This window comes from Camelus bactrianus, chromosome 2 (assembly GCF_048773025.1).
Source record: "Camelus bactrianus isolate YW-2024 breed Bactrian camel chromosome 2, ASM4877302v1, whole genome shotgun sequence".
Classification (NCBI taxonomy): Eukaryota; Metazoa; Chordata; class Mammalia; order Artiodactyla; family Camelidae; genus Camelus; species Camelus bactrianus.
The window spans coordinates 63,811,324-63,837,045 of NC_133540.1; the positions used below are offsets into that span (position 1 = coordinate 63,811,324).

General features: G+C 36.2%; 2 protein-coding genes across 3 annotated transcripts in view; one reads left to right on the forward strand and one right to left on the reverse strand.

Annotated features, from left to right (window-relative positions):
• The window catches only part of SLC9B1 (solute carrier family 9 member B1), a 67,610-nt gene extending 49,599 nt beyond the window's left edge, over nucleotides 1–18,011 (forward strand). Inside the window, exons 12-13 of one of the 2 annotated variants that reach the window (XR_012499531.1) lie at nucleotides 567–663; nucleotides 17,761–18,011. Coding sequence is in view for 1 of the 2 variants with exons in the window: in XM_074343074.1 (XP_074199175.1) it covers nucleotides 567–572 (6 nt within the window). In the remaining variant the exon portion in view is untranslated. Of the gene's footprint in view, nucleotides 1–566; nucleotides 9,768–17,760 lie in introns of those variants that run through there. The other variant, XM_074343074.1, reaches the window with a different exon arrangement.
• Nucleotides 13,791–24,364, reverse strand: CISD2 (CDGSH iron sulfur domain 2). The gene is made up of 3 exons (XM_074343114.1): nucleotides 24,230–24,364; nucleotides 15,896–16,110; nucleotides 13,791–14,548 (listed from the first exon to the last, which is right to left on the reverse strand). Exons 1-3 carry the CDS (start codon nucleotides 24,330–24,332, stop codon nucleotides 14,459–14,461), a joined length of 408 nt encoding a protein of 135 aa, XP_074199215.1. The 5' UTR covers nucleotides 24,333–24,364; the 3' UTR covers nucleotides 13,791–14,458.
• Nucleotides 24,365–25,722: the final 1,358 nt, after the last annotated feature.

Sequence of the window (25,722 nt, forward strand, 5' to 3'; positions counted from 1 at the left end):
TTATACTTTGGAGGAGTATGGACAGCAGGAATAGCTGCAGCAGCAGTTGCTGCAGTTTTGGACCCACTGTCTGTGTTGATGTGTTAGCAACGCTATTGACGTGACTTGTGGGAACTATAAAGAAGCTAGACTTGTAATACTAAACGTTTTGGAGCAACTGGACAGAGACCACTGGGCCTATTTAGCAATGGATGAGATCCGGCACCCTGAGCAGTCCAGCGACAACTTGGTCTTAGATGAGCAACTAGGAGGATGCCTGCAGCACGGCTCTGAGTCTGGGCTAGCTGCCATGAAGTAGCCTGAAGGAGGCGTGTCCGGTTTTGTAGTTGTCTGTGGCTGCTGATTGCTTGGTACTAGCTGCTACATCATCACCACCAGTGCCAGAAGTCCCTTGTATTCTTTGCAGCCCAACTCATGATTTTTTAAATATGCAGTGTGTCTCAGCCCATCATTGTTTATTTCTTGATTTTCAGCTTGTCCCAGATATGGCCCCTGGGTTCCTTCACACTTGTTTCTGCACTCTGTGGACATGGTGCCATAATGTTTGAATGCTTTCTTCCTTTCAGGCCTAGCAAGCTGTCCAGATTCATATTGCATTTTCCCTACTCCAGACCTGGAATCAGCTATTCTCCAAAAGACACTGGTACCTTTCCATGAGGATAGGTATGTTGAAACCAAACTGGAGTCCAAAACTGTTCACTACCACTGGAGTATCATTGCATCTAGACCTTTTCAGTAAATATTGCTAAGAAATATATGTTTTGGCAATCATTACACTTGCAGTATGAACTGCAGAATAAAAACAGTGCTGTTTTTAATATTACTGATGATTTTAGAATATAATTCATTAGCACTGATTATATTTAGTCAAAATCCCTTCAGTGCTGATTAATGAAGAGAAAAAGTGAATGTCATATAAAACTGCAGTTACAGGACATAGGTTCTGTAAAAAACTAGATATGTTAAAGTTTCCTAAGTCATAGTTTTTAAATCATTTTTAAAAATCTATAAAAGACATGAGATCAAGTTGATAATTCTAAGTCAAATGTATCATTATAGGGCTTTTGCCTAACTTCTTTTATCTTTTTTGTCTTATAATGAATATCTTGATTCCTAATAATATTAATATAATATTAATTAGCTTTATCTTATAATATTAAAAATTCAAAATAACAATACCAATATTATTACTTACAATAAACTACTGAATTAAAGATATTTTATAGTTCAATTTGCTCTTAGGCTATAACTCATCAAAGATATTCAATAAGAGTACTGAATTTTAAAGTTACTTGATGTAATTCTTCATGTAATTACCAAAATACACATATTTTGAGATACCGCTCTATTTGTTTATTTCCATTTGCTTTCAGTTCTAAGATTTCCTTCTAAACAAGATATAAGTATAAATTTGAAATATGTAAAACATTGATATGATTTGAAAGTCCAATGTGTATGAAGTTAGTTTTAGAGAACTCTTGCTTCTTTTCCTGTCCCTTAAGAATTCTACCCCACTTCCTTTATTTAGTTTTTGGTTTCTTCTTCCAGTATTTCTTTTAGCAAATATAAACAGGCACGTATCTTTGAAATTTATCCCTCTCTAAGTACACAAGTGGCAGAATTTTGTATACACTTCTCTGTCCCACGTCAGTACGTAGAAATTGTCCTCATTTCTGTTTACCACTGAGTAGTACTGCATTGTGGCTCTGTCACAGTTTATGCAGTCTACTGATGAAGATTCTTTCCAGTCTTTTGCTGTTATAAAAAATCCTACAGTGAATGAATGCAAGTATTTTTGGTATGTGGGGTGGGGGGGGTGCACGCGCACACGCTCTTGGGCAGTCTTTTCTAGGGTCACACCAAGAGCATTTACTGTCAAACTTTGGGATTTTTGCCAGTAAATGATAAATGAGAGATGGTTTTTCAGTGTAATTTTAAAATAAGTTCCTCTGTTTATGAGTGGACATCTTTTCATAGCTTTAAAGGCTATTTTCCTTTGTTTTTTCTGTAAACCATCTGTTCATGTCCTGTATCCATTCATCAGATTTTGGGTATTTCTGTTTTCTGTTTTATTAAAGATCTTTATGTAGGAGATAACAGTTATCTGTGATATAAATTGCAAATATTTTCTCCACTTTTTCTTTTATCTTTTATTTTGCTAGTGGTGCTTCTTTTTGTTAAGCAGAAGAGTTTTCTTTTCATATAGTTGAATATGTGAATCTTTTTCTTCATGCTTCTAGATGCTGATTCATAGTTAGGAAGGAGATCAATCATTTTCCCCCCTAGCACTGTATGCTTTTATTTTTCCCTTTTACTTCTCTAGTGCACGTCTATTGTATCCTGATACAAAAGGTGGGATATAAATTCAACGTTAAATTTTTGCAAATGATCATCTAGTTATCTGATGTTGTATTAGTTCGGTAGCACTGCCAAAATGAAGTACCACTAACTAGGTGGCTTGCAAAACAGAAACATTCTTTCACAGTTCTGGAGGTTGGAAGTCCAAAGTCAAGGTGGCCACAGAGCCTTGTTTCCCAAAAGCCTCCAGGAGGGATCCTTCCTTGTGTCTTCCAGCTTATTGTAGTCCCAGGCGTTCCTCGGCTTACGGGTTCATCACTCCAGTCTCTGTTCCCATCTTCACATGAGGTTCTCCCTGTGTGTCTGCACCATCCTCGCTTTGTGCATGTTTCTGTGTCCAAATTTCCCCTTCTTATCATGACGCCAGTCATATGGGGTTAGGGACTCAGTCTTCTCCAGTATGGCCTCAACTTAACTAATTACATCTGCAATAACCCTATTTCCAAATAAAGTCACATTCTGAGGTACTGAGGGTTAGGATTTAACGTAGCTTTTGGGGGACAATTCAACCATATTAAGTACCATTTGTTAAAATAGACTTTTTTTCTCCCTGTGATTTGAGGTGTCTTTTTTATCATGTATTAAATTTTCATATATACTTGAGTCTATTTCTGAAATTTTATTGTATTCCACTATTTATCTGTTTATCTGCTAATACCAGAATATTTTAGTTTTAGTAGCTTTATGGTCCTTGTCTTTCACACAAAAAAAGTTCTTTTTCTGATTGTGCTATGAAAGTCAAAAGTGAAATCAAGGATGTCGTAATATACTATCAGACAATCTATTCAGAAAAATTATGCCTGCCAAGTCAACATTTGATTTATTCTTTGTTAGTTCAAAGAATTTAAAAAGAGTTGCATTCACAGCCTACTCTAAACATAAGCTAAGACAGACTGTTTCATACTTTGTCATTTCTTTTTAAAGTCACAAACATTCATTTCTTTCCATCTTTTTAGATGAATTCACTTTGTGATTTTTTTTTTTAAATCTCAATTTTCCTTAAGTAACGAAGACCTTCAATACCGCAGTTTGGTTTCTTTTCTAACAAGGATGTCTGCTTCCTCCTGTCCCCAGTTCAAGGCACTGTAGAGTGCCCAGTGCAGTCCCACAGCGCAGGGGTCTTCTCTCAGTCAATCCCCTTATTGTCTGGTGGTTCCCTGAGGGCACACACGGGACCCAGCACATGAAAGCATGTTTCCTAGGGGCCAGACAGTTTGACGTGTGAGATAGTTTGATGTGTGAAGGCTCAGAGCACAGGCCATGCAGGCTCCCATTAATACAGTAGAGGGACAGCTGCTGGGCAAGGGTCTGAGGCAAAGGAAGTAGCTGTTCCTACTCACATGCAGGCTTGTGGGGGAAATGGTTCTGTGTCAAACAGCTCCTGGAGGCACAAGCAGTGTCCTTGCCAGAGTTCTGGGCTGGGACTGCATAGCACATCTCTTGAATCCTAACCTTTCATGAAGCATTCTTTTCTCCTTTCTCTCCTTGGGGGCTCTGCTCTCTCTCTTCTTAACCCTAGAAGCTGCTTCCCCCAACCCCATCCCAATATCCTGATGGCTCCAAGTAAATATTACACAAATTGGAAACATCTTGGATTTTTTTAAAAGTGTATTTCAATACATAAAAGTATATTTCAATACATGAAAGTATATTTCAATACCCATTCTGCCAAGGGTAGCTGTCCTAAATTCCTATAAACACTCCTTGGATAGGGTGTTAGCTTTAGTGTCTTTAAAACTCAATTTCATTTTTGAAATTGTCTTTTTTTGCTCCATGTCTTTAGCAGGCATTACATTACATTTTTTTTCTTTTCTTTGGAATATAGTTTTTCCAGAATTTCTTTTTTTTCATTGTAGTATAATTGATTTCTAATATTATATTGTTTGGGATGTACAACATGGTGATTCAAAATTTTATAGATTATATTCAATTTATAATTAGTACAAAATATTGGCTGTATTGCTGTATAATATATTCTTTTAGCTTATTTATTTCATATGTAATAGTTTGTAAATCTTACTCCCCTACCTTTATCATTCTCTTCCCCTTTCCCTCTGCCAACTGGTAATTGCTGGTTATACGATGAACTATATAGCTCCTTAGCTCTGCTGCTGATCTTGCACCCTCAACTGATCATCTCCCTTCTCTGCTATCCACGTGCTGTCTGTTCTACATTCCTCTCTTCCTTAGCTAGCGCCTCTGCTGGTCCAGGTCACTAACTCGTGGAGTGACCCAGATCATCACCCCTGAGTGGTTTGAGCTCAGGTCACCATTCCCCCTCAACTGAATGCTCAACCATGGCTAATACCCTTGTCTACTTAAATTGAGCCATTAAAATGGAACACGATTTTACCTAGAGATACCCTAGTGTACCACTTGGGTGTCAGACACATTCCTCTGTGCTTCTATTCTGTAACAGCATTGAAGTACAGGAATAAGAAGCAAAAATTTCCAGGAAGATCACTGGAACTTATAGTAAATGTGCCACTGATTCTTCCACCATTGATTCTTTTTCTACTGGAGATATGGGATTATATAATGGTCATTGATCTAGCCTGTATGCTGATGACCCATCCTTATACCTTTGAAGAGCTTCTAAGGTTTTTTCATCATTGTATCAGTTTCACAGCTTCTGGTTGTTATGTTTTATGATGGGAATCACTGAATCACATTGTCAAATGTCCACAGCTGCAACTGCTGTGCTGTGAAGAGCCTTCCTTGAACCAATGCAGTGATGTGCAGGATTCCATGTTGATGGGTCATTCTGGTGCTGATTGAGGCCATGTGAGAAGGAAAGACAAACCCATACGTAGAATGAGCATCAGTTCCAGTGAGGATGAATTGTTCTTCCTGTATGGAAGGGATCCGATGTACTCAAATTACATTGTGTGACTCTATGGTCTTCTTGAAGAATGGTATCATATTGAGGCATCATTGTGGCTTTCTGTTGCTAGTAGATTGGACATTCAGCAGCAGCATGGTTAGATCAGCCTTCTTTAGTGGGAACTTCTGCTATTTGGGCCTCTGCCTAGCCTCCACTCCCTCATTATATTTATGTACCAATGGTGCCAGTACTAAGGTGACCAAATGGAAGAGGCTGGCTGACATCAGCTGGATGAATCATTTTGTCTACTGGTGGTTGGTAGATGCCCTCTGTGGGAGTTAACATGTGATATAAAATCTTCATAATTTTTGTCTGTTCCCATAGGTCTCTCCCTATGCCTCTTACCCAGGTGTCTTCATCTCCAATCTTCCAAACTTTCTCCTTCCAACTTGTCACCTACCAGCCAAGCCATTTGACCATGAATCTGAATACATTCTAGCCTCAGGCCACTCCTCTCTCCATGCAAAATGAATGACAAGGTGCACAGTTCGAAGTTCTGCCTATTGGGATAATTTCATCTTACTGCTATCTTTCCAGAGCTAAAGTAGGCAGCCATCCAATTTTGGCTTCCATCCACATCTTGAGATGGCCTTTCAATGGACCAAATTTAGCTTTTTTCCTCCTTAAGCAACTTGGGACCCACCTATACAACCATAGTTGCAAGCTGAGGAACAGAAACTATTGCAACAGTTTTTGATGATATGGGGACCTGGGCCACTTAGTCATACTGCTCACGGTGCCCTGTTCCTTCTCGTGCCCAATCCTTTATGTGCTATTTCATCTTATGATGGATTGCTACTAGGCCAGCTTGTCCTTGTGCCTTGGCAGGTCTAACAAAGCCAAGCTTGTGATGGGAAGTTCTAGCCACGTGGTCTCTTAATGCCCGTTGTCAGGTGGATCCAGTAGCACACCTGGAACTATTACAGTATATAATTATGCTATGTGATTATATGGTATATACTTATCCAACAGATAGCATGGCCTTGCTAGAAAACCCCATAGGATTATGTTGTAATTTTTTTACTGAGGTTTGCCATAAACTCCACATGATGTCACTTGCCACTGCAAACACTTAGAATATCAGAGAGTCTGCTGCACTGTATGGCCCAGATGGTAGGGGCTGCTGGTACTGTAGCCTGAACCGGCTGGAGAGTACTTTCCTGCTCCAAGCTCCTGTCAGAGCTGGCAGCCTCTTTGTCACTCAGCATATGTGTCAGAGCCGTATACCTAACTATGGAATATGCTACCTCCAAAACCCAGAGGCCCGTGAGGTATTGTGCTTCCTTCTTCATGGTGGGGATGCAACATGCAGCAATTTGTTCTTTATTTTAAGCTTACTGAGACTACTGGACCCCCTAAAATCTTCACTGATGTGGCAGGCCCCTTAATCTTCAGAGAGTTTTCTCTTACTCTCAAGGACTCATGTGTCCCAGAAGTCCAACATACTTACTGCCTCTTACTCACCCAGTCTGTTTTAACTGACCAACATAATAAACAAATGTGATGTTCTACAGAATGTCCAGGCAGTCCAGCTTTATTTGGACTATGTTATGACAGAGAGTAAAGAGCTAATATAGATTCTGGGCAGACTGCGAATGGAGCCTGCTGTCCTTCCCAGGAATGTGCATTGCTTCTGGTAAATTTCCATCTAAGAACTGCTTCAGCTTGATCTGCTGCCTTTTCGTCTTCATCCAGTTTTAAATATGTTCTAATTTTTATTTTAACTACTTCTTGTTTCCATGAATTATTTGGAAGTCTGTTTTTAATTTCTAAAAATTTAAAATCTCCTTTGGATAACCTTTTGTTATTGATTTCTAATAATAGTGCTTTGTACTCTGTATTTCAGTTTAAAAGTTTGATGCCTTTAGGCCTAATATTTGGTCAATTTTTATAAATATTTCAAGTATGCTTGAAAAGAACAGGGATTCTTTATTGGTGATTATAGTTCTCTATCATCTGTATAGCCTTACTAATTTTATGTCCACTTAGTCAACTACTGAAACTGATGTGTTAAAATTTCTCACTGTATTTGTGGATTTGTCAGTTACTCTTTGTAATTCTATTCATTTTGACTTTATTTTGAAGCTCTATTAGCTATCTACAATTTTAGAATTTGTATACCTTACTGGTAAATTTTTACTTTTATTATTATGTAGTGTAAGGCTGGTGGTGAGTTTGAGCATTTCGGGGCTGATCAAGGAAAAAGCTATGGCCATGAGGTGGCAGTAGCACACACAGGCTTTATTTGGGTAATACTTCAACAGGTTTATGCTAGGAAAGGCTGTAGCAGCATGAGACCTTCCAGAAGCTTAAGGCATAGGGCCACCATCCAGAAGAGGAGAAGGGCAACGGTACTGCGGGATAGAGGCATCAGAGACAGAGGTTTTATGTCCAGGGGGCTGATGTCTGATGTCACTCAGCAGCATGGCAGGAGTCTCTGGGATAGAGAATTCCAAAAGGCAGGAGCAGCTTAGAGTCTCTAGCCTAAGGCATATTATTTCTGAGGTGAACAGATTTTTGGACACAGTTTCACAGAGTAGGTAAAGCAGGCAAGCTCTAAATAGCTAAAAATCTATCTGTTTGGACTATATTTAAAACAAGTGGATGGGTAAACTTTTGGTTTGGTCCCAATGGGTATTTGAGCTAATGGGTCTCAGCTTGCTGTGAAGAAATGAACCACCCATGAGCCAATATAAAGAGGCCACCTTTGCTTCGTATACATAACATAGAGTGACTTTCTTTAGCTCTTTTTTTGCTCATCATTGTTTATTATATTTTGCTTTTTATTATTTTGGTAAAGTTTCAGTTTATAGTAGTCCACTGTCTTACTATTTATTTATTATTCAAACTGCTCTAGTAAGAATTTTACTTTATTCTTTGCTTCCATTTAACTAAAACTGCTCTGGGTAAGGTCATCAATGACCATTATATCAAATCCAATTAATGTTTTAAACTTTCTTATTGTATACGCACGTTTAATTTATATAATTTGAAAATGGATATCATACATGGAATTTATAATTTTTTTGTTTGCTTACTCTTTTCTCTCTCCTTTTCCTCTGCTTCCTACCCAAATTCTGATCTTTACTCTGCCTACCATCTCCAGACAAATGATGTCATCCCCATTAGAATATATCATCAACAGTTTTCTTCATGTTCATAAAATCATATACATACACACATACACTACCCAAAATAAGAATATATAAAACATATATATACACACACACACACATACAAGCGCACAAAGTTAGGATTAATCATGCCATACTGCATCTTGTTTTTTTTCACTACTGCATAGAAATACTTAGTCAACTAATATATGTGTATTTTCCATTAAGATCAATGTTGCAATAAATGTCTATATGTGTGTGCATACATGCTGATTCTATTTCTATAGGATTACTATGATAAAGAATATATTTTTTCCCAGATGTTCCCAAATTATTTTCCAAAAAGACTGTAATAATCTGTATTTTTTCTTTACCACCAGCATATGAGAGAACTTGGTTCCAGCCTCCAAAATCCCCACCAGTGATAGGTATAGCTCTTCTTGATATGTGACTGTCTCATGGGGTACAAAGTAACAGTCCTCTACTGCTTAATTTGTATTTCCCTGGTTACTAGTGAGTTTTATACATTTTGGTCATTTGGATTTTCTCTTCTGTGGTTATGTCTTTATATTATTTGCCCATGTTTTTGTTTGCCTTTTCCTTGCCCATTTGTAAGTGCTCATCTAGTGCATGGTATCATTACACATCACATATAATATGGAGTAGTATAAATATTAACTCTTTGTCTGTAACCCACATGGCAATTTCCCCTGTTTATTACATATTATTGATAGACTTTATTTTTTTGTCACAAAAAAATTGTTAATTTTTATCACATAGTTTTCCCTGTCTTTAGTCTTCTATTTTCTTTTCTTCCCCCTATCCCAACTCTCTTTCTAAAATAATAAAAAATAATTTAAAAAATAATTTTGATCAAAGTCTTTAGTGAAAATTGGGAATCCAATTTTGTTTTCCCTTTGAATTAAAACATGACATTTGTCACACATTAAATTTTCATCTCAATTCTTTTCTGTCAGTCTTCTTTATTCTTATTTAATGCAGTTATTTTTATCATATTGACTTGATTCCAAGGGCTTTATAGTATGTGCTGATACCTGGTGAGTAAAAGTAAAGTTCTTCTCATTTTTGTTTGTTTGTTTGAAAATTTAATCCAATTTTAAAAGACTCTTGTGATTCTAATATGAGTTTTATTGAATTTATTAATTTAAGAGATTTATATTTTTACAATAGTATTGTATCATATGTTTAAATCTTGTTCAATCACTTTTAGTGACATTTTCATAGATTGTTTCTTTTTTCTTATAGGTCTTATACCCTTCTTGGCAAATTTATTCTTTTTATTTTTCCTATTGTGAATGAAATATTTCTCCCATTAGACTTCAAGGTGCTTATTGCTATTAAGTTTTGTATATTAATCTTGTTTCCAAATACCTTACTAAAATCCCTCTTTGTTTTTCCTAATCTCTGTGGTTTCCTAGGAATATAATCATATCGACACTGGATCCTCCAAGATAATCTTTAGTAATAATGGCAGTAGCCATTCCCACTAGTTCCTGATTTTGATTAAAACAGCTTATGATTTTAAATACTTGTAAGCTTTTCATAAATAATCTTCATTGTGTTTAAATAGTTTCCTTCAATTTCTATTTTACTCAAGAATCATTAGGAATGTCTACTGAATCTTAATAGCCCTTTTAGCATCTATTGATATGATCATGTTTTCTTTAATTCATTTGTGTAACTGATTGTGTTAATAGATTTACTGAAATTAAAACACTCTTCAATTCCTGGAATATGATCCTCTTTGCCATAGTGATTAACCTTTTTTTTTTTTTTTTTTGGTATAGCGCTAAATTTTTATTTAGAATTTTCATCCATATGTATAAATGATATTGATCATGGTTTTTTTCTTGTTTTTTGTCTTGTTTATCAGGTTTTTATATTAATGTTATACTAGCTATATGAGTTAGGGAGTTTTTACTTTTTAAAAAAAATTGGGATACTTTAAATCACATTGAAATCATCTTTCATGTCACCCTAGTACTTTTAAAACTATGGATTTTTTAAAAAATCACTTTTTCTACTCCTATCTGATAATTGAGCTATTAACATTTTAAACTTTGTCTTGGATCACTTTTGATCATTTATGTTTTTCTAGGAAATTAGCCATTTCCTCTAGATTTTCCATTGTGTTGCTACACAGTTGCATGCAGAATTTTAAAGTGAACATCTTTCTATCTTCATCTTACTTAATTTCTTGGCATCATTTAACATAGTTGAAGACTGTACTTCTATCTTAAATTTATTGATTAGATGTTCTTGATTCATATCTTTAGTGTGATAATGCAGAGGACTGTATGATGGGTACTAATGGAAAATTACAGGAAATATGAAAATTTAGTGAATTGTTTGTTGACATTTTTTTCTCACTATTACAGGGTTCATCTCTATAATTATGCAATTTGCTACCCTTTTCCCCTTTTATATTATTTTGGAAAATTACAGCTTTATAGTAGACAGCAGTAATTTGTAAATACTGTGGCTGATCTATTTGACAACAGTGTTCTAAGAGAATGGAGTCACAGATACACTTTTTGTAAAGCCAAGAATCAAGCATTTAAACCAAAGGGAAGTTAGTGACATCATCTCTGACTGAAAGACACAGATACACCTCTCTGAACAGATTTTTCTGTGTCCTTCAAGACCATAATGTAAAATTACACAATACGATTGCTAATAATTAATATGAATTGTCTACTTTCTATATTAAAATAATACTTACTACAACATGACTCGATTAAACTGGGATTTCTGCAAAAGATAATAGATGACTCCCTGAACATAAAGTGAGCCTCCAGAAAGACTGTTACGACAAACTGAAGCATAACCTCAGATGCAGCAGCACAGCTAAAACAGGACAGCTCAGAGAGTCTCCTCCAAGCCCACCTCTGGTGCCAGGGGACTGCATGGCCAGCAAGGCAGTGAGGCAGTCACAGAACTACAGCTGAATGGTTTTTAAACATGACTCGTAACCCTCCCTAAGGTAGAAGAGGCCATCTAACTTGATTTATGTGGTTTAAATCACTGTTCCTTTATTTAGCTTCCTCCTATTTTAACAAATTAAATTATGCAGTGAATTACTGTCATTAAACTTGAAAAATATTTCCACTGAATGAAAAACTTCCTATGATAAGCCTCCAAATATCAAGGAATGAGTCATAGTGTTTTCTGCATAAAATTTCCACCTGGATATACACTTTAAACATTAAGCTTTTAACAATAATGTGGAAATTGGTATCACCAAGTGCAACAGAATATCCTACCTTCTTAAATACCATGTACTACTTATCTTGATTCAAATTCATTCAACATCATTTATGTAACTTGATCACAGTGATGCTCTCAGGGACTGTAGTGTGTAGGATCCTGTATTAAAGGGTCTCAAGCGGCTAGGCTTTTAGTGTTCATATAAATTTTCTGATTCCCTCCCCTGCTGTCAGCTGTCACACTTTATTGTTTACCTGTCTCTAGCAGGACCCTGTCGATGCCGATACTTATGATTTGTTCAGAAACAGAAATCAGATAACCAAACTTGTTAGAATTAGGTGTGAAGAGTAAGTAGACACTGAAGATGGGGATCTGAGCGCACTCACTTCTAAATAAAGTCGAGTATTAGTGACAACTCCCCTTGCCTTCTCCAGGTTGGTGATGCTGCCACAACTGAATTCTAAACAGGTAAAGTGCAGCTAGATGTTTCTGCTAAGTAGTAAATAAAATATTCACCTAAATTTAAGAACTCATTAAAACCTTTAAAACTCTTTGCAGAGGAAGAGTCTAATAGCACGTTTCTAATGAAGAGTGTAGGATCACAGTAAGAAAGGTGGAACTATATACATCAGCAGCTGGCTTAATTAGCTTCCCATAAACTTATTAACAAATTAGGTTACAAAATACAAAAGCAATTTAATGAGTCATCATATGAGACACTGAACTCAAAGCTGAACTATAACATGCTTTTCAAAATACAACTTGCTTAATTACCCATATGAATGAATCACTAATATTTCAAGACTGCTCAACAGTTTTGGATACCTATTTATGTAATGGTTGTGCTCAACTGCTGAGTCAAGCAATGAGTAAGTGCCCTGGTTAGGGAGAAGCAGTCTTCAAAAACACCATGTGACAGTAACAATAGAGATGTTTCTCGAAGGTTCTAGAAATCCAAGATACATATTTCAAGAGCCAAGTTATCTTGTTTTATCAGTTCAGATGCAGCTAGATTTCTATTAGATGTCATTTTTTTAAGGCAGACATGATAGAATTCTGTGAATTTATAAGAGGAAGTAACAGCAACTGGTAATAATGCTTATGTAAAGGGGTTATTAAAATAACAGCTTGCTACAGCCCAAGGCTGCTGAAAAATTTGCACAGATGGGAAAATATTTGGGCACAACGCTTTAACAAATTTTAACAACTGAAAATGTGGGGAGAAAAAACTTTATTCTGAGAGTATAACCTTCTTACTTTTGAGGTGTTAAAATTACCTTTTATGAGATGATAGTTTTCAATTTTGTAAATGTTCTTACACTTAACAAATTTTAACATTGATAATTTCACTTTAGTTTCCACATTTGGGGGAAATTTTACCTTCTCCTGTAAAATGTAAGAATAGGAACCACTAGAACATGTATAAAACCATGCTGCTGTGATTTGCAGTGAAATGCTTTTAAAGAAAAGTATTTTATGACCACAGACCAGGATATTCAAACTTCTGGTGAGAAAGGTTTTTCCCCAGAGCCAAAGTGAGAGCAATATTATATTTCTCCCTACTCACAGGTGAGGAGAGAAGAGAGAAGTAACAATTTTAGACATATACCTTGTAAAACTTCTCAAAACCACACCTACATTTCTAACCCTAAAATTAAAATTCCTACTATTGTTCAAGAGAAAATCAAGATCACGTAATTGAAGCTAATGACATTACATGTAATAAACTAAAAATCCAGGTACCATGCTTAGTGTGGTGTCTGGTACTTAGCTTTGATGATTATTGGAAGAAGAATTAAATATGTCTGTCTCCCAAACCTTCTTCACATATAAAGAAGGCAGAGGGAACTGACTGCAATGTACCTTTACTAGACAGACTGAATGACAGCTATTACTATAAGAATTGTAATATAAGATGAAAACTAAACAGACTCTTGGGCTAAAAAATTAACAAAAGTTCTAAAGATTCTCCAGTAATTTTATTTTTCAAACCTTTTGTAATAAAGAGGATTAAAATGTTCATATTGACACAGCTTTGAACACTGAACTATTATCATTTTAATGTAAATTCGGATATACTTTATTCCTAATTGACCTTCAAACTGTAGCAGTTCATGAGTTTGTTTAGCCATAAGTGTTCTTGCCACCCCGCCCCACCTTGTCACTGAGTCAGATGGCTCAAGATACATATACACAACACACGTAAACAGACACAAACAAGCCTTTTATGAAGTAAACAAATCTTTTATAAAGTAAATAATTTTTCCTTGTTGGAACTTTTTATACCCAGTTCCCCATCTTTTCTGAAATTTGGATATTCATATTTATAGGCAACAATATTTATAAAGTAAAGAGTTTCTCTTTGAAAACTCAAGCAATTCTTGACAGCAAGATTTTTCTTATTGATCTAAAAAGAATGGAATATGGAATTCCCAAAAGGGGAAAAAAAATCACTTCAAATGACCAAAACAGAAGAGCACTAAAAAATAATACATTTAACAGTGTAGGGAGAAAATACTAAAATATAGAGTCTGTTGAAAATATTGATGTTCAAAGAAACAGCTTTGGACTCATTGCCAAAAACTTAGATTTTTCTCAATTAATGAAAAGCAAAAGTGTTAGTTTTATTATAGGAAGATATATTCTTTGAAGTCAGAATGAAAGAGTTGTTCAATTTGCTTTCTATATAAATGAATATACAAAGTATCAAATATAAACAGTAGTGTAGCAAGAAAATAAATTGGCAGAAATAATTATTCAACCAGTAGCAATAATAAAAACCACCATCTGAAAGATCTTCTACACACAAAGAATGAAAAAATATTGTCATAAGATTTTACAGCACACAACTCAATTCCACCCTACTTCACTACTATTATACTTCTTTCTTCTTCAGTATTAGTGGGCCCACATTATCTCCTGTCAATTCATTGTGTTTATTGTGTGAACCATCACAGGCAGGAAACTAGAAAGGAAAAAAAAATTACAATTGTTATTTTTAAAATGATTCAGTAAGTAGAAAGATTTGTGTAATGCTCTTACAAAGAAACTCCATTAACTTTAAGGGGGAAAAACATATCAGATAGCTTTCCTGAGTAACAGATGTACTCCACATCTAACCTAACTACATTCCAATACTACAGCAAATCTAACAAGTTTAGTTAATTTGTCACTTGGTAGATTTTAAATAAAAAGCTCTGGATGATTCCATCTAAGTCAATATAACAGTCGTCAAAGGGAGTCAAAATAAGCTGTTACTCTCTATAGAGCTGTAAATTTGAGCTCATCGCTTCACTTATTTTAAATTTAAAAAGAATGTAATTTAAATGCAAAATAAATTATTTCATAATGTTTTCTTACTATAAAACTCATGCATACTCTAACATTTCTTTAAAAATTTAAATATATTTTTAAAAACTTACTCATAGGTAACAATAATCAACATTTTGGTATGTCTTTCCTTCTGTACTTACTTTGTGTATTCTTTTTTTAAGCAAAATTGGGATCAAACTGTAATATGCTTCTTGTTTATATTACATCATGCTCCCATGTTATTATATATTCTTTAAAAAACGTGATTTTTCATAGCTTCCTTATATCCCATCATTTGTATTATACCACACTTTAATCATTCCCCTATTATCAGATATCTAGATTGTTTCTAAAATTTTATTACAAAGGATGCTGTGATGAACATAATTGTACTTAAAACCTCAAACAGGCAATGCTCAAAGTAGAAGAAAACAGATCTCATCAATGACTTATAATACCCATCACTCCAAATTCTTCTTTTTAACTTCCACAATAAAAATCATCCGTAATTACACCTGCCATTTACTAGCTCATACTATATATAAGGCGCTGTGCACATATCATCTCACTAAATCCTCAGAAACATGGTATTGATTTATTATCAGATTTTAAAAAACCCCTGATGATCAGAGATTAAAGACTAAGTCATATACTGTTAAGTGGCTGACATCAGATTTGAATAGTTTATTCTAACTCCAAAGCTTAAGCTCTTTTCCACTAAGCCTTATGTTCTCTCAAAACATAAGTGTTTTAAACTACATGTTACTCTAGCTAACTGCTGAACACAGTGAAAATAGATTTCTATCCTTCCATGCTGCTGTAACTTTCCTAATGTAGGAAGTTTATTGATTATAGGAGGTGAACTTTAAGAATACAGACTTTCAGTGATGAATACTATGGAAAAATCTCTCATCTCACGGAATCATAAAACTGAGGATTTAAGAAGCAAAACAAGCCTAACTGCACAAAATTTCAGCATATGTGTAAATAGACATCTTACCGTCTTAGAACGCCAACACCTACAATAAGCTGCTTTAGTAAGACACAAATCTTCAATGTTTATTTCATTCACCACTTTGGGATTTTCCTTTTGTATTTTAAGATTAATCAAGCTATCCTTCTGTTGCCTTTTCTTCGGGAGGAACGGACGAACTGCAAGGTAGCCAAGTAGCGCGAGCACACCAAGGAAAGGCAATAACCGAAGCCATTCTGAAACTAAACATGCACAGATTTGTTAGAATCTGTGTGCTCCTGTAACAGAACTCAAATAGCATGTCTCATCCTTGAGCTTATCTTTATCTATTCTTTATTTCTCATCTTAAGGTCTTAACTATTTATCTGTAAAACTGTGAATAATTAACGATCAAGACACCTATACCCAGGACCACCTTGTTTTATTTGTGGGCTAACTTGAGACTTTTGAAACTAAAAAACCTAATTTTCAGAAATAGGTCTTCTATCAAATATGCTAATTATCCTCACTAAATATATTTGTGTTTATCTTTAATTCAGGAATTATGCTCACCATTAATTATAAACAAAATTCAATGTGTGATATATTTTATAGGTTTAAAAAACATTTCCACCATGTCTAAAATCATACAATCGAATATCCATGGTTTACCACTGGTTTATAATTTATGACAGAACATGTCTTCAATGCTTTAATTTACATTTTTGGTAAGGTATAGTTTTTTCTTTTAAGGCACAGTAATTTCTGAAGAAACACCTAAATGTTGTGTAAAACTACTATTTTAAAGAGCTAACTGAAATTTTCACATACGTTCTATTCGATACATGTTTTCTTCCATAAGAGTTCATTAAAGCTTTCTGTAGTACTCAACACTGTCTTAGAGGGATAGGGAATGTAAGTAATATAAATGAAACACCAGGAAGCCAAGATAAATATTTCAGTATGCACTTATCAAATGCTAGTTAGCGCCCGGCCTCTGCTAGGCTCCGGAGGGAATCCTTTCAGTCCTTCAAGAGTTACCACTTGATGTCCTTCAGTAAGTGCTAACTTGGTAACTTGCTAATAAGCACTATATAGAAATAGCTTAGTGGAGAAAGAGAAAACTTGAAGGTCACGTGCTAAGGCATGCTAATAAATGTTAATGGCAAATGAACAGACCAAGCTAAGAGTGTCACTGTATTACCTCATTTAATACTGTGTTGGCTTAAACAACTGCATTTGTTAGGCAGCATTAATATTCCCACTTTTCATGTGGGTAAACTGGAGCTTAAGCAGGTTTAGTCCAGGACAGTAAGTCCAAAGTCTGTTTTTAATCACCATCAATCAAATTCAACAGATCTAAAATTTTATCTGTTCTTCTGTTGGTAAAACTACTCTCTAGAGATAACTGTTCTTCTTGGTTAACTATTGAAAGAAAGACTAGCTTAACACTAACTCTTCCAAAATGAAACTTCACTACAACACCACGCCAAAGGTTTGTTATGAGTTCTAGACAAAACAACCTATTTACATATGTATAGCTCTTATAAGAGTGCCTGGCACAGAGACGATGTATGATAAATGGTAGCTTTGATTAAGAAATTACAAAGATTGGTAGCAAATTCTCTGAAAAAAAATATTTTGCCAATTCAACCTGACAATGCTATATGGCAGAAATCTTTGGGGACAATCTTTTAGTCACCAAATGAAACTCTGTAAGGATAAGATGTTGCAGTCAGGCTGGCTGTTCTATTCTCATAACTGAAGTGGAGACACTCCACATAAATCCTTTGAATGAATTAAAGTTCCAGAAATGACAAAGAACTTTTTCTTGGTGGGGAGGGGTCTATCTAGAGTTCTGTGCTGTCCAATATAGTAGCCACTAGCCACAGTTTTGATTTTATTTTAATCAGGTATGGTAAGATGACAGACATGGAGACAACTGCCTTGAAAGGAAAGTTTACTTACAATTCCCAAGAGGAGGGCACACACCATGACACACAGGACCACAACGGAAGTACAAGGATTTGCCAGAAGGAAGGTGAGAGGAAAGGGCACAAGTGTTTATTGCGGTTTCTATGGAAAAGGCAAGGTAGGGTAAACTGTTTAGGATTGACTAGGTTGAATAATTTCAGTGGGCTCTGGGCTGTAGGGCTGGTCCCTAGTTGTCTCAGATCTGGCCCTGGGGTGACTTAGGGCAGGGGAAAAACTGGCATGGTAAGTGAGAGTTAGGGAGAGGAGGTAATTGGAGTGTAGGCTTTGGATTGGTTGCTTGCATATGAAAGGTATGCTCACAGGCAAGTAGTTTATTATCTCTATGAATTAGCTAGTCCTGGGAGGGGGCAGGTTCTCCCTGGCCAGCAAAGACCCCAAGATGTCCAAACATCACAAAACATAGAAAATAAAAAACCTGATTAATGCATATGTGTGGCTATTTAAATAAATTAAAATTAAGTAAAATTCAAAATTCAGTTTCTAAGACACAGTCATATTTCAGCAGCTCAAGAGCCAGGTGTGGCTAGTGGTTACCATTATTTGACAGCACAGAAAACATTTCTTCATCACAGAAAGGTTTCTGGATGGTGCTGCCATAGACCACTGTTTCTGTAAAGACCAATGTTTCCATAAAGTATGACACAGCAAGGCTACTTTGACAGCTTCAATTCCCACAAACATCCCATTCCTCGTGTACCTAAAGCTGGCCAAAGCTACTTATTACTTAGTGGAAGGTTTCCTGTGTTCTTTGCATAAGGAATTCCTTCTGTCTGCCATGCCTTTCTACCTGTGGTCTATCAGACCCATTTACGTGGACCCTTTAAAAGTAGGGTCAAACACTGCCTCCTCCATAAGTCTGCCTTGATTTCACAAAGCAAAATTAATCACTCCCTCCTTTACTTCCAAGCCCCTTTCCCTCAGTTTCTTTTATTATACCACTGTTACCTGTTTATAAAGCTGACTCTTCCATAAGCCTGCATGTATGAAAAGGAGCTGTGTACTACTCTTCTGGCACAAAGCAGATACCTCATAAATGTTTAATGAGTAACGTAATGAATGAACGAATGTAGAGCATAAATGTCAGTCCCCTTCTCACTCACCATATTGTACTGTAATTACTTATTTACACGTATCTCTAGATCAGGCAATCAATATCTCAGACTGTTACTGGCCCCAGCATCCAGTATAGTATCTCAAAACACTAGTTATTCAATAAACGTTTGTTGAATGTAGAATAACATTAAGTATTTCTTGGTATATTACAAAATTTACAAACTTAAAAAGTAACAAGAGGTTAAGTGACTCAAAGTCAAAAAGTAAATGAATAAGAATGTAAAGATGAAAAACCCTAACTTAGATTCTTAAGTTTAGCATTTCCTGTCTTAACTCACAAATTTCAAGAAATAAATGGTGTTAACATGGTTTTAAAAATCTACTTCAGAAAATATTCTTCTAATATTTAATTCCTTCGCAAAATACTACTCTGTAGTAATACAGTGATGAAAGTACTATTATTTCTTACAATAAAGTAATAATTTATGCAAGTCTTATTCAGTAAAGCCTATTTTTTAAAAGATGACAAACTTCAATTTAACTACAGAAAAGATTTATAAAGGAAAATAATACAGCCTATAAAGCTCAATTAAATCATTTTATGTATATTTATTAGGGCTGATTTTTGGTAGAGAAATATGAAGTACAGAAAAACCAAACAAGAAATTTAAAGAAGAACTTTAAGATTGGCTATTTTCTATGAACCTGTCTGATATATGTTGAGCTACTGCAGATATATTAGCTACTGTGAAGGGAAATCTATTACCTACTAATTACCTACTAATTATTAGGTATAATGTGGATTTTGTGCAGTATATTCTAAAATTCTTTTAGGATTATCAGAAATTGCATTTATTTTACAAAATTTAGAAAAGTATAAAAAATAAAATAACTTTTAATCAGTCAAGGGTTGGGAACATTCTGTTGTATTTCGTTTCCTATTCAAAAGGTTGCATATAATGATACCATAAAAATAATACTGGCAACTTGGTTGCTGATACTTTCATAACATTTTCTTACGTGTCATTTATGGGTAAAACATATAAATGAATTTCTTTCTAAACTTTAGAAGGATGAAAGTAAAATATTTTCAATGAATGGCTTTACTATTACCACTTAAAACCTAATACAGACTATTCAGGACTAAACGGCCAATAAAATGAAATTAACAATCAATTTAAAAATCTTTTTTCCATTCAGTACCATAAATAGAACTGTGTCCCAGTATCTAGAACATTGCCTGGCCCATAGTAAGTGCTCAGTAAATCTTTGATGACTTGAGGAATTCTAAATTGCAAAGTAGTTACATGGATGAAGATGTTTCAATGACACCTAAGTTGTTCTCCACAAAGGCTAGTATAATCTTTAATTACACTGACTTTTAAAAATAGTTGGCCTAGCTAGGAAGAGGGGGGAAAAAACTTCCACAGTTTATAGTAACTATGTAAATATTTTCCCAAATTCTCAAAAATAAAAGTTTTCTAAAATAAAATTCTTCAATCTTTCAGAAATAACCTTTATTATTTACATGTTAATAAATGCAACTCTAGTTTGAACTTGATCTTAGGTATTTAGCTGAGTTGTGACAAATATACTCCTGGGAGCCTTCACTGAAAATGTATAAAAATATGTAAAATATCTCCATCACCTCAGAAAATATTCTGCCCTCTTCTACCCTATCTCCCCACCACTGATTCTTATAATCAGAGATTCTTTCACTCAGTATAACATTTTTGAGATTCATCCGGTGGATCAGTAATTCATTCCTTTTTATTACTAACCAGTATTCCACTCTATGAATATACCATACTTTGTTTATCCACTCTCATATTGGTAGGTACCTGGGTTGTTTCCAGTTTGGGATTATTATAAATAAGGCTGTTAAATAACATGTTTGTATAAGTCTTTTTGTGGATAGTTTTCAGCTCTGTTCAACTTCTAAACACTTTGTTCAAAACTGGCCCTTTCTGGAGCTAATGCCCTTGAAGATGTTAGCTCTGACATGTCTGTGTTACTCTGGGAAAAATATTATTATAGTCTTAGGATTCACTGCCTTGTCTTAGGAGTAAAACCATTATGTTTCAAAGAAGCTAACTAGTTCAAGTGGGGAAGAACTACTATATTCAAAGTTTCAGAGCTAGCTTTTAAATCTAGAAGTAAACTGTTTCCTGACTTTTGAATGGGGAGATTTTTTTTGGTTGTTCCCATATTTAAAAAGTTTATATGACAGGGAAAGCCTTTTTAAAGGTCAAAGTATTTGAATACACTATACTTTCAAAGGGTAGAATTACACTAATTTACCTTAAAAGCCTCACTCTTAAAAATGTGACCTAAACAAAGATAGATATGTTGTTTTGATAGGTAAAGGCTGCCTATAAATACTGTATGGTAATTAAGGATCTCCAGGTGTTTACTAAGAATGCAGAGTCATCATGAGAGAGTCAGTTGTTTTAAAAAAAAAAAAAACTACTGGATCTAAAAAGGGAAGGAGAAACAGTCAAGAACAAGGTAAACTGTAACTTTTTTTGCTCAAATTGTCATAAATAGAAAATGAAAATATTTTTGTCTAGCAGACATTTTAAACAATTATGTTGAAAAGTTATCTTTCAGGTTTTTATTTCAACAAAATTCTAAGCTGGATTCTAAAAGTAGCTCATTCAAGAGAGCCAAATGTCATTAGCTATTACAACCTAACCAGACAGGGAGACTCAGAGTGGAAATTGGTCACTGAAGCTTTTCTTCCATAGTGCTCCAAAATAGATCTGCAACTGTTACACTGTCACTGTCCAGTACAAAACAGACTCTTTTTTCACAAAGTAGTTATTACAAACATGTTAATGTTTCCTAAACAAATAGGCAATACAATGAGAACTGTACACAGGCTGCAATGGGACTTAAGTTAAATATGTACTATTAAGGTATTTATCAAAGTTGTCATTATTTCTAAGAAGCAATCTTCACATTAAATATTTAACAGCTTTAAAGAGGAAGCTACTCTATATTATTGATTCAAGAGGGAAAAAGTTTAGATTGAGTTTCCTTAATGCCTTTAATAGGAGTTAAATATTTGTTGACAGTAGGAATCTTTGGGGGGGGGAAAGTTTGAAAATCTAGCTACTAAATCAAATATACTTTTTTTTAATATATTTTTATTGATTAAATACACTTTCCAATCTGCTTCAACTACACTCTATTTACAGAATATTGAAACTAATATAAAACCAGCCACAATCAGAATCAACAGACAATTCAGAATTCAGGTTAAATCGGACTGTGGTGGGAGTAAAGAGATTTTTTGTTTTCCTTCTTGAGAGTTAAAAACTCAGCAGTTAATTTATGCAAGTTAGTAAGGTAAATTGGCAACTGGGAACAAATGTTACAAAATGATCATATTCTTTGTACCTGGTATTACTATTGAGTGAATATATTCAAGGGTATAATTCAAAGGAGAAAAAAATAACAATTGGTACAGGGCTACTTATCACTGATCGCTATGAATAAAAAAGATACATAAAAACATTCCAAATTTCCAGCTGCAGGGGAATGGTTAGACCTACTGTGATGTTAATTTAAAATAAGATTATATACATAGTTGTTAGAACAAGATGAGGAATACATTAAAATATGTAAAGTGCTTCAGTAAAAGAACTAAGGGGGAAGAAGTCAATTTTACATAATTGCCACAATCAGAATAAACTTGTATAATCAAAAAACTACGACGTTTATAAACACTTGATTTGAAAGTTTTTTCGTTACAATTATGTTGCTTTTTTTTTTTTTTTTTTTTTTGGCAGGGGAGGTAGTTAGGTTTATTTTATTTTATTTTACAGGAGGTACTGGGGATTGAACCCAGGATCTTGTGTATGCTAAGCATGCACTCTACCACTTGAGCTATATCCTCCCAGCTTGCTGCTTATGTTTAGATGTTTCTTTTTAATGTTTAGTCAGTTACAACCCTTTCTATTCAAAATCACCCTTTCTACCAAACCTCTTAACATCTAAAATGTTAAAATCTCACCATCCATTTGTCAATAGAGCAAATGTCTCTGACCATAATTCAAAGAATCTCTAGATTTAGAACAGTTTCTAGTTTATCGCATCTAAATCTATTCACCACCACATTGCCTTTTTTTTTTTTTTTTTTAAATCTCTGAGAGGGCATCTCTCTCAAAGGACCCCATCTGTTTGGGTCAAGTATTCTCTAATTAAAAAAATAATAATAATTCCTTGTATGAGAGCTGAAATCCACGTTCAGACAACCTGCACTCATTTGGTCCTAGTTCTGACTTTCAGTATACAGAGAATAAATCTTATTTTTCTTCCACCAGCCAGCCTTCCAAATACAGTATTTTAAAGTCAGCTACCATAGATCTCCAGACTGCTATAGGCTAAGCAACCCTGTTAACTCAAAATTATCTGAATTCCTGTTTACATTCCCTGATAGTCAGGACATATGAGTTCAATGTTTGCTTTATCAGTATGTTTGGGTTTTTTTCCCTCCTCATCCTAATCAGTCCCTGGTCTGGTTTACAAATATCCCACTCACACTTAATGCTCAGAACCCAACAAAATCTTCCAAGTGTTGACTACATTCTGTTAATTTTCATCCTTCAAATGTGAAATCCAGAGTTGTGGATTCTATTTTCTAAAGGAGGTAACATATGTATAAAATGTTACATATATTCATTAAATTTCATCGTCTAATTCTTGGTCCATGTTACTAACCAAGGGATCTTTCCTCCAACTCGAGTGACCTAAACTGCCTCCAGGCCCGTCGTAACGGAAGTGACCTCAAATGCCCCCATTATCATGGGGGTCAACTCTTCCCTATGCGAATGGAGTTTATTTTCTAATTTTGTTACCAAAAAAAAAAAAAAAAAAACCCTGCCAAACACATATTACGTGTATATGTGTTTCTCTCCCACACGCTCACACCCACACGAAAGCTGGGGCGGCCTGATACACAGCGCCTTAGATAACGATGACTTACCCTGCTCTAAAATAAACACGCTGCAGGGAGCGATGGAGATGAAAAAGATGGGCCGGTTCCCAACTCAACCTTATCTGCAAACATCGGGTCTCCCACCAGGAAGGACAGCGGAGACAGCCACGAGGACCAGCGCCCGGGGCCTCCAAGCACGAGAGCCGGCCTCTCCCGGGATCCCCAGCGGCGGAGCCAGCGCGCCCACCGCCCTCGCAGCGCAGGCTCACCGGGTCACGCGCCAGCCGCCCAGCTCCGCCCCGCCCCTCGGCCCCAGGACTTTTAGGGGCCCGCCCCCACCCTCCGCCTTGGGAAACTTGCAAGGATGGGGACTGGCTGGAGGCTAGGATTACCTGTGAGCCGGGCGAACCCGGTAATGCTCTCGGGGACTGGGAGCCGCTTAAGATAGGCGGGGAGCTGCACCTTCACGATGCGGGCCACGCTCTCCAGCACCATGCTGGCCAGCGGCGTCCGCTGCTCTCGGGACCCCCGCCGCTCTCCGGCCGAGCTGCCGCGCCTGCGCCGAGAGCGGAAGCGGCCGGCGGGCGCTCGCGGCCGCCGGGCGGGGGCGGGGCTGCGGGCTAGGAGGAGCGGTGACCTGCCCGGCGCCGATTGGCAGCGGGCGAGTGACGTGCGCTCTGGAGGCTGGCGAGGGGGCGCGGTGGCCCCGGAGCGGAGGGACGGCGAGGCCAGCCTTGGCATCTGGAGTTGGGCGAGGGCCCTCGCGGTGGGCCTTTGACGTCGGTAGACTTTGGCGCCCGCAGAAAGGACATTGTGTCTGATGAAATAAAGCAGGGAGAGTGTTTTGTAACCGGAAAGTGCCTTAGAAAAGTGAGTTTCTCCTGGCGTCTCTTCTAACTTCAGCCCCTCTCGTCTCGGCCTCTTCTTCCCAGCCAGGACCCTAGGATTGCGTATTCCCTGCAGAACACCCTTCCCCTCTGTCCTAGCGGTGCATAATTTCGCTCTCGCCACTACTAGCCTATTTGTTTTTAAAAAAGAAGTGAAAATACTCTACCTAAACTAGGAACTGCTTACAGCTGTACTTCTTGGCCATTTAGTGCGTCCGAGGCCCTGAAGTAGTTGCCACTCGGAGACCAGTGAGAGTCCTGCCTTAGATAATTTCAGTTCCTTCTGCAGATCAGTTCTTTTTTCGGTTAACTAAAACTGGGAAAGTGGTGAAGGCTTAGGATTTCCTTTATTTTATGTTGCATGGCTTCTGCTACAATCTAAAGTGTCCGGGAAGATCATTAATTTTTATTAACACCTTTAAAAAAAATGAATTAAAGGGGGAAAAGAGACAGTTTCAGCCCCTTGAAGCCCCTTCTTTGACAAAAGTTTGTTTCATGTTTTTGCTGAAGTAAACTATCCCAAGTAACGCACTTGCTGAGTTGTGCATTGTTGAGTATGTGTATCTCAGTACACTGCCTCATTGCAGTTCTGAACCCCACCTGACAAACAACACATAACACGGAACTGCGCAAGGTCCAAAATTTCATTTGGTATAACTTAATGTAGCAGCCAGTTGTACTATATGGGTTTTATTTTTCCCTTTGTATTTTCCTCCTAAAGTGAGAAAGGGAAGGTTTTTTTTAAGCAACTTTTCACTCTCTGGACTAAACAGTTTAATATTTGTGATCGTGCTTCACTGAAAAAATAACCATCAGTAAGAGAGTTAATTGAAATATAGATAAACCAATTTTCTGTCACTTTACCCTGATCAAAATCATCAAAGTAAAGTGACAATGGAAATCTCTATGAAGATGTTTAGATGCAGCTTTATGTTCATGAGCTAAGGCAATGTAGAACATGATACACAAAGAGATGATTTAAAGATTCACGTTTACAT